Here is a 14,127-nt window from a genome sequence, read left to right as displayed (position 1 = left end):
AGAGAAAGCAAGACGCAGTAAGAGACAAAAGAAACTGATATTATTGCGAAAGAGAAAAAGTGTTTTTCTATTAACAAAAGCAGAGACTATAAAACACATCTAGAAAAACATTAAGGAATTGTTTTAGAAATATTGGATCCTACAACAAGACCCAATTCCTTATAGCGCTGATTGAGGCCCAATTCATCATGAGTGCTGATTGGGGATACACATAATAACAATTATATATTTATCATGTTTTTAAAAATTATGGTAGACTTTTCAATATATATATATATATATATATATATATATATATATATATATATATATATATATATATATCCGTATCATATCATATTATTTTCAAAATAAACGTATGTGTATCAGATATATGCCGTATTCAATACACATATCGTATCCCTACATCATAACATATTGCTAATTAAATAAAATTACCTTGGTTTAGTGTGGTTGCAGATTTTTAAATTCGGTTGAAGATTTTAACATTTTTATGTGTTGATAAAATTCTATTTCAATTTAGTTCTATTCGAAACTACTTGTATAATTTGAACTAATTACCATAATTTTCTTTGAACCACTAGAATTTGAAACTAACTGCGAAAATTCTCAATCAACACTGTGACTCTCTTTCCACCTTTGATATTGAATATGGTGTCAGGTGTGAACTTTGACTATGTTCATATCTAGGACTGTTGTACCCTGCAATTTAAGGTATAGACTGAATGTTGGAGTGAAATATCTGGCCATTAAAGTGACCTTAATCTGTTTCACTCCTCTAACTCTTTAACAATAAAAATTCCCACAACATATCTATTTACACTGTTTCTGACCAAATTTAGCCATCCAAGTTAGCCTAGTTACAAGGAAGCGCAGCCTTCGAGATCCAGGACCAGGTGTAATCTTGTAAATGTTGCCAACCTTTGAACATGTCGGATTGCCAGAACACCAACCACCTGGGGTGAATAGTTGATCCTTTTCCCTATTTAGTAATTGTTTATCAATCTCATCCAAGACTGGATCATTGTGCTTGAATTTCCTTGCAAAAGCAGCTTTGCTTGCAATCATCTTGTTTGTGTCATTGATTGTAAGGACATGAGGGTGCTGTTTGGGGGGATTGTCCCATGAAATATAATGCAAGTCACTGTTCACAACAGTTTTGGCTAGTTCTGGCTCATTGCATATCACAGTCTGAAAGTAGCCTTCAGGGGAGGAGATGAAATTAGTGTAGTACATGAGAAGGGTCCTTGGAAGATTATCCCAACCCCACACAACATATTCTACAAAGGAGCGTGATAAAACCATCCATGCTGAACCTGCAATGTTGATACCGACCATTATTTAACAAAAGAATGCAATTGAAAGAAAAGGGCATGTTTGATTCTCTCTAACTTTATGGTTTTAAAGAATGTATCTTAACATAACCTCATGCTTCTCAGCAATCAAATTCTCGTACTATAATAGGTTTCAGCTTCCTATGTTTCATTTTGTTTAGTAAGAGTGTGTTTTGTGTTCTGTTTGAGTTTGGTGTAGTTAGTACCTGTGATTTTCTATCTTGTTTCTTTTCCTTTTTATGATATGATATGTGTGACGTCAAATTTTGACGAATTTTATGTTCTCAGTCTAATCGAGATGTCAAAATTTATAATAATGTTTGGTATGAATTTATGAAAAAATGTCAAAATCGAAAATTCATAACTAGGAGATGTTTTCACATCTTCTGTGTACATTTTGTTAAACCACTCCCTCAATTTCACACTTTGTTCTGTGCCTTTCATTACCTTCCACCAGTTATCTGACCAACCTTTTTTCTTGAAAATTAAAAGATATTTTGAAAATGGAAATTGTACTATATGTCCCTCGGTCAAGCGGCCAAATCTAATTCTTAGGCCCATCGGTCAATGTTGAAAAACTATTACATCGAACGGTCAAACGGCCTAAGAATAAGTTGTTAGACCATCGGTCGAATGGGCTTAATCAACCAGCCAGGCGATCATTAAACTATAAGACTCTCGGTCAAACGGTTAAACAAGTAAGTCATGAACAAATCATGTTCATGACCATCGGTCCATCGGTTGCACCTGGTCGAGCGGCACGAACCCTCGATGGCATACCGGTCGATCGAACAAGTACGTGTAATACCTAACTATAACACAATCAATGAACCAACCCTCGGTCGATCAATCTCTTTAGACTTCTGAAGTCCCTCGAATGTGTCAGTCGGTCGGCCAGACGTTCATGAAAGGTTTTATTTATCGAAAACAGCATAACTAACCCGGCCAAGCGGCCATCGGTCGCATTATCAGACAGCCAATCAATCGAGTTAATTAACGTTAAACAAGTCAATAATCTTGATTAAAAGATCATTGGGCCGTGATTAAGGAACCCTAATCACAGACCCACACAGAAAACTATAAATAGGGCCCAAAGGTAGGTTGGTAAGGATCTTAATTTCGCATTTATTGTAACAGACATTTTGATACAGCGATCGGTCCTTTCTGACTTAAGCATCAGAGTACTTTAGACAGGTATCCCGATCGTCATCTCAGCCGATCGAGCTTAGGAGTGAATTTCGCTGAAGTTACAAGAGTGGAAGAAGGCAGCGCAGGTCGAAGAGGTTCTTAGCAGGCACTTGGCCCCTACCCCGAAACAGAAATCAAACACGCCATAAGTCTTATTAGAAAAGGCTATATGACATCATATTTTACGCATGAAAAACTAGAATTTTCAATGCACTTAAGAATGAAAAAAGATAATCCTATTGTAGCAGTGTATTCACTCTCAAACTAGTCAGTAACTAGTCAGACTAAACAGCAAAAGTTTAGACAATAATCCAGATAAACATAAGTGGACCATTTCAGTAGTGATCAAGTAATAACTTATTAAGGATGAATAAATGGAAACCAAAAGGGACAAACTAACCAGTAAATAATTTAAATGCCGTTGGCAAAGTTCTCTTAGGACCAACCCAAAAAACATCAGACTTGTTTGTCCTGTAAAGACCTGGATCAATAATTAAAGGCATTGTCCGTTTTTCCCTGCACAGTTTGGGTCAAATCATTTTGGTGCATATCAGGATTTCATATCTCAAGGGAATAGTTCAATTCATTATTATGTGCATAACTACATTTCAGAATTGATTATGAGAAGGAGAGGAGAAAAGAAGAAACTCACTGCTTCCATCCCAAATGACTAGTGTGCTCTATGAAGTTAAGGCTTCTGTCTACATCAGAAAAAGTATATAGAAGATCTGAACAAAAACAACACCCAAGAAAGTGCAAGTATCTAAGAATCAGGAGCAACCACATAGAGTGTGAATCAGAACCTTTTGTTTTTTGTCGAAAAAATATTTTTTAGAAGAGTGGTGTTAGGTAGAGAAGCTTATGAAATTTTTATCAGGGACACTGTATATAGAGCTAAAGTGTAAGACAAAATCCAAATACTAACAATATCTTCATCATAAAATCAAACAGATAACATTCTTAATCATAAAACTTATATTAGTATCATTATCTTAACATCCTAAAACTTTGAAACCTAACAAAAACTCATGAAATTGTTCACTTTTAGACAGCAGATATGTAGGCATATTTTCAACATGAGGAGAACAGAAAATTGAAACAATTATATAGATGAGACACTAACCATCTTGAGTCACGAGAGGGTAATCTGAAGCACTGAGGTTAATAAACCAATCCCAATCCATAGTTCTCTTGAGCAGAATGGCACAAGCATGAAGAGTGTGAGAAATCATGGTTGGTCCTCTGTAAGTGACCATATTAGCTTTCTGAATCATGAAAATATTCCCAACCTCAGGGAAAATAGGCTGTTTCTCAATTCTAGAAGCAAGCTCCAACCTCACCTCTAGTGTTTCCCACAATGTCAAAAGATCACAGCGAAATCTTATCACAATTTCATGTTGGCTACATTAGATGTTTTATAACCTTTTGTTTAAAGGTTTGGATGTTTCCTAAATGACTAACAACAGTATTGAATATACATGGGATACAGATGAATGAAATAAATGCAAACATTGATGATTTCTAAGTTTTTTTTTTATGTTTAAAATAATAATAAAATTGACAGAGCCGTGTGAAATGGATGTAAAATTGAGACAGTGTGTGAAAGTAGCGGCATTATCCAAATAGTGTGCAGTGACAGAGGGAGAAAAGAGGAAGAGAAGAAAGTGGTGAGGGAAGGAATGGCGTCGAGCATCGAACTCCATGGGGAGGACTCGGTGGTGTTGCGGGTCACTCATTCCAATCTGAAAACCTTCAATGCCGATATCCGCTTCTCGCTTCAGGTTCGTTCCTTCCCTTCCACTCCCATTCTTCTAAATGCATTGTTTAACACATGGCTTCGTCCATGACAGCTCACGGTGGAAGGCGTGAAGGATAAGCTGTGGAAAAAATGCGGCACTTCTGTCAATTCCATGCACCTCGAGCTCTACGACGATGCTCGCAACGACAAAATCGCCGATCTCTCTGATAATTCCAAACCCCTTGGCTTCTATTCCCCTCTTAATGGGTTTGTATTTTAGGATTTTTCTTTCGACTCCTTTTGCGCGCTTTACCACTGCGTTTTCTTGTACCAGGTTTCGTTTGCATGTTGTGGATCTTGACCCAACTTCCATCTCTTCTGGTGGTTGGCTTGAAGATACTTCGTTGGTCGAAAAATACGAAATTTCCGATGAAGCCTACAATAAGCGACAAGGCATGTCCCCTAAAAAAGCTCTCTTTTTTTTTCATTTTCGAATTCCTATGGAAGATGATCTGTGCATATGTAAAAATATTTGTGTTGTCACCCTTGTATGTGTAATGGTATGATCTTGTTTTATGCGATCTATGTATGTATGTTGTCAAAATACCAACTTACACAGGTTATCATCAATGCATGTTTTTGCTGGGAAAATATTAGTATTTTATAGTCTTATTTCCATACTAAGTGGCTTTGTAGCTTATTAGGTATGTTTTACTTTAATGTAACAGACACCTTCAGAAAATATAAAGAGAAAATTACTTCCCATGTTCATGCGACTGAGGAGGCAAAGGTGAGCATTTGATTTATTCGTCCTTCCTAGTCTGCTGTTTTAGTGCTTTCTGATTGCACGTACAGATCAAAGCTATTATCTGTATTAGAGTTTGTTATCTCTGTTACTTGAAAATTGAGATGGACCCATGCTGGCTTTTGGGTAATTGACCTTTGACGTTCATTGCACAGATATCAGACACCAGTATGGAAGAGCTCTGTGCTAATATCAAGGTTTGTCTGTTATATTATTGTAAGTTTTATTTTATCTGATATGATTGTTGAAATTAAGGTTTAGGTGGAAAAAGAGGGAAATAGAATAGAGATACTGTGAATAATATGAGGTTAGATTGATGTAAGCGTGATGATAGATGTGTATAGAAAACTAATCTAATATTCCCCTTCTCGTTGATATAAACTAACAATAAGGTAATGTGCTTTTGTACTAAAACTAGCACAAGCCTAGCCCTATAAGTAATAAAACTCCTGACGAGCACCATAAATCTAATACTTGCCCCTGTTCTAGAGCTTAAGTTATAACCTACAATGTGAAGGGTCAGTTATTCCCAAAGCTTGTGTTGTTGGCGAAGGTTTGAATTCAACAATAATTTAATCTATTCATGCAAGAGTCTCTTGGTCTTTAAGTAAAAGTCATTACTGCTCAAGCCCAGCTTACTTTGTGTCAAAAATTCAACGTAATTATGATGTACGGGGAGTGGCAATAATCAAATTCGTGGTGCACCCTTGCTCCCTGAAACAAATACAAAGCATCTTCTCCATTCTGAGATCTCAACTTCTCCATTCTCCACTCTCCCATTTCAGCTTTCATGAGTAATCAACGTTCTTCGTTTTCTTCCTCATTGTGATCCCTGAGCTCTAGCAAACCTTCTCGGTTGCAGTCATGAAATACTCCCTGAAGTAGGGAGGTGTGGTATGAGTTTGATAAAAGCTAAACCATTATCACTGAAGAAAAGAAATAAACAGCCAGCCAGAAGAACGTGTATTGTTTAGTATTCTCTCCACTAATTTTTAGTGTGATTGCAAGATAGAAGGTGAACTAGATACTTGAGGTATTTTGGTATTCTCCTCCAAACCAGTCCAGCTCTTACCCATTTTTCCTACCTACCTCTTTCTCTTTCCTAAACTAAAACTTATAACTCTGCCAAGTGTGCACCACACCAAAATTCAATTAGCTAGGATGCTTTTCACCTCTATCTTGCATATACTTCGTGGTGTAATCCTCTTTTGGAATCAGAATCCAGTCACAATATTTGCAAGCTTACTTGATTGGAAGCAGATTCCTGCAAATAATTTTTTGGGTAAATAACGAGAACAAGGCGAGTGCAAGGCTGCCAAATCTGTCTGCTTATCAGAAATAACTGTCTCCTCGTAACTGTAGTACAATTTAAAGCTAAATTTTCAAGTTAACTCTATTATAGCCTACATTTTTTATCTTTTCCCTTGGATGAGTAGGAAAAAAAAAGGAAAGAAAAATATGGCTAGTTTTCGGCTCAACTGAAACTAGTTTTAAACAAGGGAGGACAGCGGGTGGGGATGGATGGCTCCAGAAATAAAGAAAGGTTTATAGGACGAAAATAAGCAAGGGAAATAGATGGGCTAACCAACAAATTAAAGAAGGCATGTTAACTAAATAGAATATGAATTGAAATGCTTTTAACAGTAAGTTGAACAATGTTTTGTAAAAGTTACAATTTGTATAATGTCAATTGCTAGTAGTATAATGACTGAGACTAATTATATCTATCACCTGCTTGTGGATGCAGTAGCCTCAAATACTTGAGTATTTGGATGAATTTTGAATGTTATTTATTTGATACTTGGTGTTTCTTTTCCTTTTTGATTCCTTCGTTTTTTAATTTATGCTACTTTGCAATTTTGTATGGTTGAATGTAATAGTTGTCATAATAACTACCTTGTAAAACAGAATTCAGTAATTCTGTTTTTGAGTTAATTCTGGTTTTGTTGAATCAGAATTATAAATAGGCCTTGTATATGCTTTTAAAGGGCAATGAGAGTTTTCTAGTTTTGTGTAAACCTCTACAATCTTCCTTTGAAGTTGTGAGTGAGTATTGCTAGAGTGATTTTGGGGTTACTTGAGAGTGGTGTGAGTTCTCTTTACTGTGAAAGGAGCAGGAGTGAGAGTAATATCAGTTTAGATATTACATTGAAAAAGTGATTTATATATTCTTGTTCATGTTATTGTTTATCGTAGGTATATTTCTATGCATTGAATCTTTTTTAACTGCTATTTTGTTATTCTACTGTTTCCAATATCCAAATTTCCAAAAATATTAAGGTAGGATCCAGATGTGAAGTTGAACATGGGGCAAAAAGAGGTGTTGTAAAATTTGTGGGTCGGGCAGAATCACTGGGTCATGGTTTCTGGGTCGGAGTACAATATGACGAACCCTTGGGCAAACATGATGGCATGTAAGTACAATTTCTACATCTACTTATGGTGTGCAAATTTGTGTACTCAATTCCAATTAAACTATCATCTTATGTTTTTTTAAGTATTACATCAACACTTCTCTCAAAATTTTCCTGGGTTATGTTACAGGGTTAAAGGAGTACGCTACTTTCAATGTCCTCCGAATCATGGTGGAATAGTTAGACCAGACAAAGTGAAGGTTTGTTTAGAAACACATTGCAATTATATTTTAAATATTGGGATATTTTCCAATGTTAATGGTGGTTCTCTAATATGATAAAAGTGTTGATTAACACAAATAAAAAATTACAAAAAGAATATCAATGGAGAGAAGCTGCTCAATCCCTCCTCAAACCTCAACATCATGACAAAAATTCCAATTAAAAAGTCACATGTTTTACACCAAATAGAATCTAAAATGGCTATTCTTATCCAACATGTTTTTTTTTCTTGCACAATGTGTCCGTAGAAGCATATTATATTATCTACTCGTAGCTTTACTTCGAGGAACAGATTTTGTTGGGTGTAGATGTGTTTTACTTCCAGTCATGAATTCTCTCTTCTTTTTTTCTTGACATGTTGCATGGCTCATGTTTTCTTTCTCCATTTGGAAACAAATATATGTATGGGCATATCTAGTGAGGGCATGAGAGAAGGTAATCATGTTGAGACAATAAAAAAATTGGATGGCCAAAACTGTCAATATGACCAATGTGAAAACTTTATCAATCAGAGCCAAACAAATCTTTACAAAACTTGAACGTTAGAAACACTTGTGCTAGAGGATAATATTTGATCCTTAATTGCAGCATTAGTATCCTTATGCTTTGTGAATAGAGGGTGGGGCAAGCCAATTTAGATACAGATAAAAGATTTTCTACAGAAATAAACTCTATATTTCCAATAGAGAAGTTTTCAGAAGCGCTTATAGCTTTCTCCAATTGCATCATATTCTTAGAAGTTGGTTGCTTCTAATGGTCTGAATCAAGCTGTCTTTTAAAATATAATAGAACCAAATCAATGAAATCGTGCAAGCACTCTTATTAGCTGCAATATAAAACTAAATGGTTGAGGTTTATGCAATTTCACTATGGTATTTCATACTTCATTGCTTACCTTTATTTGCATAAAATGCATTAAATTTCAGTTTACTTTTGTGCAAAAAATGTCATTTACGTGTACATTTCCCTGTCAGGTTGGTGACTACCCTGAACGAGATCCCTTTGAAGAAGGTGAAATATGAGTTTGAAGGTTGAGGGTTTTCCTTGTGTGAATCAAGTATTTGTTTCCAGAACTTAATCTGTTGGCAGTGGATATATCTAGAATGGTTTAATTGTGGTTTTTGAATAGTTTGTGTTGTTTTTAGAAAGAAAAACCAGTGCAACGTAAAAAACATAAATTGGATGTTCATTACATTGGTAATATGAGAGCCAACAAAGCGGGATGCTACTTCTGAGAACATTCAAATTTGTTTTTATTACTCACTGAAAGGACTTTGCATAAATTTTTAAGCTCATATAATTTGGTAAAGGCCAACACACGTAAGACTAATTATTTTAAGAATTACATTCATAAGTAAGCGTTTAATGCTTTTAGCTCTTAAAAATGAATATATATATATATATATATATATATATATATATATATATATATATATATATATTATTACGGCCTGTTAAAGTTTTTTTCATTTTTCATCTTTCAAATTAATTTGCTTACATATCAACCAGAAGACTAATATGTGGTTTCCTCTTAATCAAGGCTTTTGAGTTTGAGTGTTGCTGAATGAAAACAGTGTAAATGGGAAGAGAGATCCAAAGTGAGAATCAGTGAGTTCCTTTTTCGGTAAAGATTAATTTTAATTGCTAGCAAAGTCTATGAATATTCTACATTAATAATATGATATGAAAAATAGTAATAGAAGAACACCAAATTAAATGTTATGTTGTCTGGAAAAATATGGGATTAAAAGTAAATAAAATTGACCATCCACTAATTACGCTGAACAACTAGTTTTAAAATATATATTTTTATTTTTAAAAGATAAGATTTTTTTCTAGAATTTGGGGTAAATCTTTTTTACTGTCGCATTAAAAGAAAGTTTATTCTCATTCCTCACATTTAGTAAATTTGGATTTGTATAGAAGGACTATACACAGTTTTTTAAAATTTATTTTAGTCTCTCAAACTTAATGTCCAAAGATTAAAATCACATTTTCTCAATTTCAAATATTTTATTTTGCTTGAATTATTCCAAATAAGGTTACGTATTTAGTAGTATCAACTTAAAAATAAAATGCAAAAAGGAAAGTTAATTAAAAATTTATCTAAATTGTGTTTGAATAAAAGACTTTTATCATTCTAAAATTTGAAATGCATGATATTTAAATTATTTTTTATTTAATTTTGTATTTTATAAATATTTTGTTTGAAAAGAATAATTAAAACGGTTTATATTTTAATATTTTTGTTTGAATAAAATAATTGATTTTTTAAGGTAAAATTTTATTATAAAAATATTTATTTTAAAATTTAAATTTAAAAAATATTAATCAAATTGAAATATTTAAATTGTATTTAACAATATCATCTTTGAATCATATATGTGTGCATAAAAGAAACTTACCAGGTATGGAATTTCAATTTCTTTACTTCTTCTTAATGTGACATCCCATTTAAATAGAATAAATCTACTCAATAAAATATCATAAAATTATAATATTAAAGGAGCAATCAGATAAACAGGAAGCATAAGAAAATTAACTGATACAGTCATCCGTAAGAGTACTGAAAAAGGAAGCTTAAACATACTACCATGCCATGAACAAAATAGAATCTAAGAGCAGACAGTGTAACAATTTGCAAAAGGGGGGTTGGCACTAAGACAACTATTACAAAAAGGCCCCATGGTCGTGACACTGCTCCTAAGAGCCATCATAACATAATACTCTAAGTTGCACCACTGCTACCACTAGACCTACCTTGAATGTTTCTCTCATCTGCTCCCACCAAGAGGTGATCATCGCAAAAGAAAAAAAAAGAAAGAGAAGCACAAACACGAAAATGAAAGGGTAAGCTAGTGTAAAATCATTTGAACATATTATGGCAATCAGGTACATAAAACAATTCCAAGTATACAACACATTAGGCACACTGAATCATGTTATGGCAAGCAAGCAGGACACTATGACTCAATTATCCGGATAAATATAATAAGATCGGATTCACTGGACGCTTGCACTTGTGGTGGCCTCTACTGCTCTGCAGAGCCATTGCCAATGAGTTTCACCCTACCACACACGAGGTTAGCCTTTAAGCGTGTAAGGCCATTATCCTGCCAGAGACTAGGGCCTCCCGCTACTCTCACCACTTGAGTCAGTTTGCTCTACATGAGACTCACTGGCCCTTTAGAGTTTCGGGATGTGATCCTTACTTGAATCCTTATCTTAATATATACACTACACACCACCATCAGATCTCCCCACGAGACTCATGAAATTACGCCTATCTCACAAACAAAACCTTGTTTCTCATACCATTTCCATCTCTTTTATTTCATTCATCCAACTCTCATGTTAAAACACCACCAACCCACAATTCAATGATCAATCTCATACCAAGCATGCCAATTTCATTCATAGGATTCTAACAACCAAGCATATTCATGTACATCATGTTTAGGAAGAGTAATCTAGACAAAACATGCAACATATCATCCCACCATTCAAGAAAACAGTGTCAGAACGCATCACTGCACTAGCCTCGCTCAAGCTAGGAGCCCTCGCTCAAGCGAGGGAAGTTGCCTCGCTTAAGTTGCAGGCTCTCGCTTAGGCGAGACTGCAATAGTGGCCCCTGGGAGGTTTCACGAATTCTCGCTTAGGCGAGACCTTCTCGCCTGAGCGAGACAGGGTGTCGCTCAAAAGCGAATGGGCCGCCTAGGCGAGCGCTTGAGGCAGAACCTTAGGCGAGCCTCTGATATTCTCGCCTAGGCGAGACGAGCTCGCTTGAGCAAGAATATCAGTTCTCCCCCACTATTCCACGCATGCAAGACAGAAAAACAACACAGAGTAACATCCAGACTATAAGCCAACCATTTACACATGATTAATATACCATTCAAGCACCCAAAACACAGAACAACCCTTAAAAATACAAAAATCGCTTCAGAACTTAAAAACCTAGCTTCCCATACCTTTTTAGGCACAAGAGAAGGGAGCAGCAACTCAAAGAATGTAACCCAGGCACAACAGCTCCACGAACTAAGATAGTGAGCTGAAACAGAAACCCTAGGACCCAAAACGAGTATAAAAGGATGAACTTTATCGTAACTAAAGCACCCAACTAGAAAGGGAAAGAAAGGCTATAACAGACATGGGGAGTAACTTACTTGGAGACAGAACAACCGTATCTAGCTCAAAGATGAAACAATCTTTGTGCCCTAGCGGAGCTCTAGCTGGAGTCAAGGGTGTTTGAGAGAGGGAGACAGTTTCTGAAAAAGGAGACAAGTGTAGAATGGGTGAACTGAAAGGGGTATTGAGGTCCTTTGGTGGGTTGGTCCTGGACCTACGAAAAGGCCAGGTCAAACTCTTATAAGCTGAAAGAAATGGAGCTTACACTTAACATGTTCTAAATTTGAGTGCTCTTCTAATTTTCCATCCAAATAACTTATTTTATTAAAAATAAATAAATTCATCAATGAATTATTCTTTTAAATTCACTAAATTTTGATGGTCTATGTTCATTCATTTGAAATGGTGCATAATTTTTTTCTCCACAAATATTTACTTACAATGAGAACTCGAGTACAGTTAACTTAATTTTCAGCATACATCAACACATAGGTAATTAAATAAAATTAGTCAAATCTAATGGTGATGAATTTGATGGTCTTATGTCATTGCATTATCAATTTGGTATTAAAAAATAGTGAAGAAGAAAATTTATAATTGACTGCAACACTGTTTCTGTGTTTATATTGAATTTGAAGTTTATATTAGATTTTTTTTTCTCTTCTTTTACTATGTCTTTATAATACATTAATTATCATTAATTTTGATGTTTTAAAATATATTAAAAAGATATTTAGAAAATCAACACTATATAATCTCACTCTATAATTACAGTATCTCCAAAAATGTTGGAAAACATGTAGTAGATAACGTTTCAATTTATTTTCGGTTTCAACTTCTGAAATTTTCATTCTTTAGACCAAGAGTTTAAAGAGAGAGGAAAAAAGTAAGAATATCTCAATACATTTTGATATAATACATTCTTTCTATTAATTTCTTTTACATTTATTTCCATGTATGTTTTCTCTTCTTCTCCAACATATATCTTCCTTTGAGCAATTCCAACACTAATGTAAAACCTTCATAACAATTTATGAAGAGGTACATCTAAAAAAATTATCTTTTTCTATGACAATATTACCATGCTAGTACGTTATGAATAAAGTAAATATTATGAATAACAGATTGACTAAACATACTTCTTTTACAAGAACTATAAATACTTTGTTAAAGTATAGTAATTTCATTATAATAAAAATAACTGAATGAAACATGTCTTTTTAATCTTAATTTACTACATTAATCAGTAACAAACTAAAGCTAGTACGTTATTAAACTGATGATGTTATTTTAAATTTCACTTTCTTGATCATGGTTAAATTATAGTTGTACAGTAATAAATATATTCTTTAAATTTATATTATGTAATAAGTATCTTAATTATTTATTATTATAACTCAATAAAAGAAGTATCACATTAAGATAAAAAAAATCATTCAAATGAAACAAAACAAAAAACACTTAAACTAATAATTAGTGTCCCTTATTTTACAGTAAATTATCATTCTAGCCCTTGAAAATGTATATTATTATTAGTAATATTATTACATTAACTCCTCAACTAAAAAAATTCAAATTAATCTCTGAAAATACAACTAAAGTTTTGAAACAACTACTATATTTCTCTATCATTAACCTATCAAAAATGATAAGATCTAGCTTCTACCCGTACAAAGTTATTGGAGCTATAGAAATTATCAATTCTCTTTTAGAAAATGAGAACTATAAAGTGATGAAACATCCACATGATGATGATACGTATTTCGAGAAAGAATTTATTAAAAAATAAATATCAATAACACATAAATCAAATTAACATAAAAAATTCTTGAAGACAAAAAAATTAATTTAAATCCACACTAACCCAGTATACAAAAAAAATTGAGTGTTCAGCAAAATTTGTTTTATGGCTAAAGCTAAGAAACAAAAAGTTTTGACTACATAGCATAGGATCCAAATGTACAAAGAAATCGTGTAAGTAACAATTATACTCTCAAATGAATCATATGTTGAAATTGTTCACATTTTTCAAAAGTTCTTCACTTTTCTCTTTAGCACCGTCTCATCTTTATTCAATTGATTACCTTTGAAAATAAATGCATCCTTAAAAATTTGTTCAACGCATTTCAATAAAAGTAGTATTTTCAACACTTTATCATAGATAGATAGAGTTTTATAAATATCATAAATATTTTGTTTCCACACACAACACCATAAATCTTGGTTTGGGTAGAGAATCTAATATCACATATCACAATGCAAAACAATTGAATTTTGTGGCTGCTATTTAACTCATGT

General features: G+C 33.7%; 2 protein-coding genes across 2 annotated transcripts; one reads left to right on the top strand and one right to left on the bottom strand.

Moving 5' to 3' along the window:
* Window positions 1–654: 654 nt before the first annotated feature.
* Window positions 655–4,137, bottom strand: LOC114170164 (beta-glucuronosyltransferase GlcAT14A-like). The gene is made up of 5 exons (XM_028055644.1): window positions 4,085–4,137; window positions 3,646–3,923; window positions 3,175–3,250; window positions 2,923–3,038; window positions 655–1,316 (listed from the first exon to the last, which is right to left on the bottom strand). The coding sequence occupies exons 1-5, from the start codon at window positions 4,135–4,137 to the stop codon at window positions 814–816; spliced, it is 1,026 nt and encodes a 341-aa protein (XP_027911445.1). The 3' UTR covers window positions 655–813.
* LOC114169913 (tubulin-folding cofactor B-like) lies at window positions 4,101–8,966 on the top strand. The gene is made up of 8 exons (XM_028055304.1): window positions 4,101–4,303; window positions 4,373–4,527; window positions 4,595–4,713; window positions 4,989–5,050; window positions 5,221–5,262; window positions 7,346–7,479; window positions 7,610–7,679; window positions 8,676–8,966. The coding sequence occupies exons 1-8, from the start codon at window positions 4,202–4,204 to the stop codon at window positions 8,721–8,723; spliced, it is 732 nt and encodes a 243-aa protein (XP_027911105.1). The 5' UTR covers window positions 4,101–4,201; the 3' UTR covers window positions 8,724–8,966.
* Window positions 8,967–14,127: the final 5,161 nt, after the last annotated feature.

Source organism: Vigna unguiculata, chromosome 11, assembly GCF_004118075.2.
Source record: "Vigna unguiculata cultivar IT97K-499-35 chromosome 11, ASM411807v1, whole genome shotgun sequence".
NCBI lineage: Eukaryota > Viridiplantae > Streptophyta > Magnoliopsida > Fabales > Fabaceae > Vigna > Vigna unguiculata.
Note: the sequence above shows the minus strand (reverse complement) of the source record. Positions and strands in the feature narration are given on the sequence as shown.

Bases quoted from the DNA above. Each gene is read 5' to 3' on its own strand.
- LOC114170164 (XM_028055644.1), bottom strand. From the start codon at position 4,137: ATGCCGCTACTTTCACACACTGTCTCAATTTTACATCCATTTCACACG. The intron at 3,251-3,645 runs GTTAGTGTCTCA...GTTTTTGTTCAG, and splicing joins CCCTCTCGTGACTCAAGATG to ATCTTCTATATACTTTTTCT. The intron at 1,317-2,922 runs GTTAGTTTGTCC...TCAACATTGCAG, and splicing joins GGCATTTAAATTATTTACTG to GTTCAGCATGGATGGTTTTA.
- LOC114169913 (XM_028055304.1), top strand. From the start codon at position 4,202: ATGGCGTCGAGCATCGAACTCCATGGGGAGGACTCGGTGGTGTTGCGG. The intron at 4,304-4,372 runs GTTCGTTCCTTC...CGTCCATGACAG, and splicing joins ATATCCGCTTCTCGCTTCAG to CTCACGGTGGAAGGCGTGAA. The intron at 5,263-7,345 runs GTTTGTCTGTTA...AAAAATATTAAG, and splicing joins AGCTCTGTGCTAATATCAAG to GTAGGATCCAGATGTGAAGT.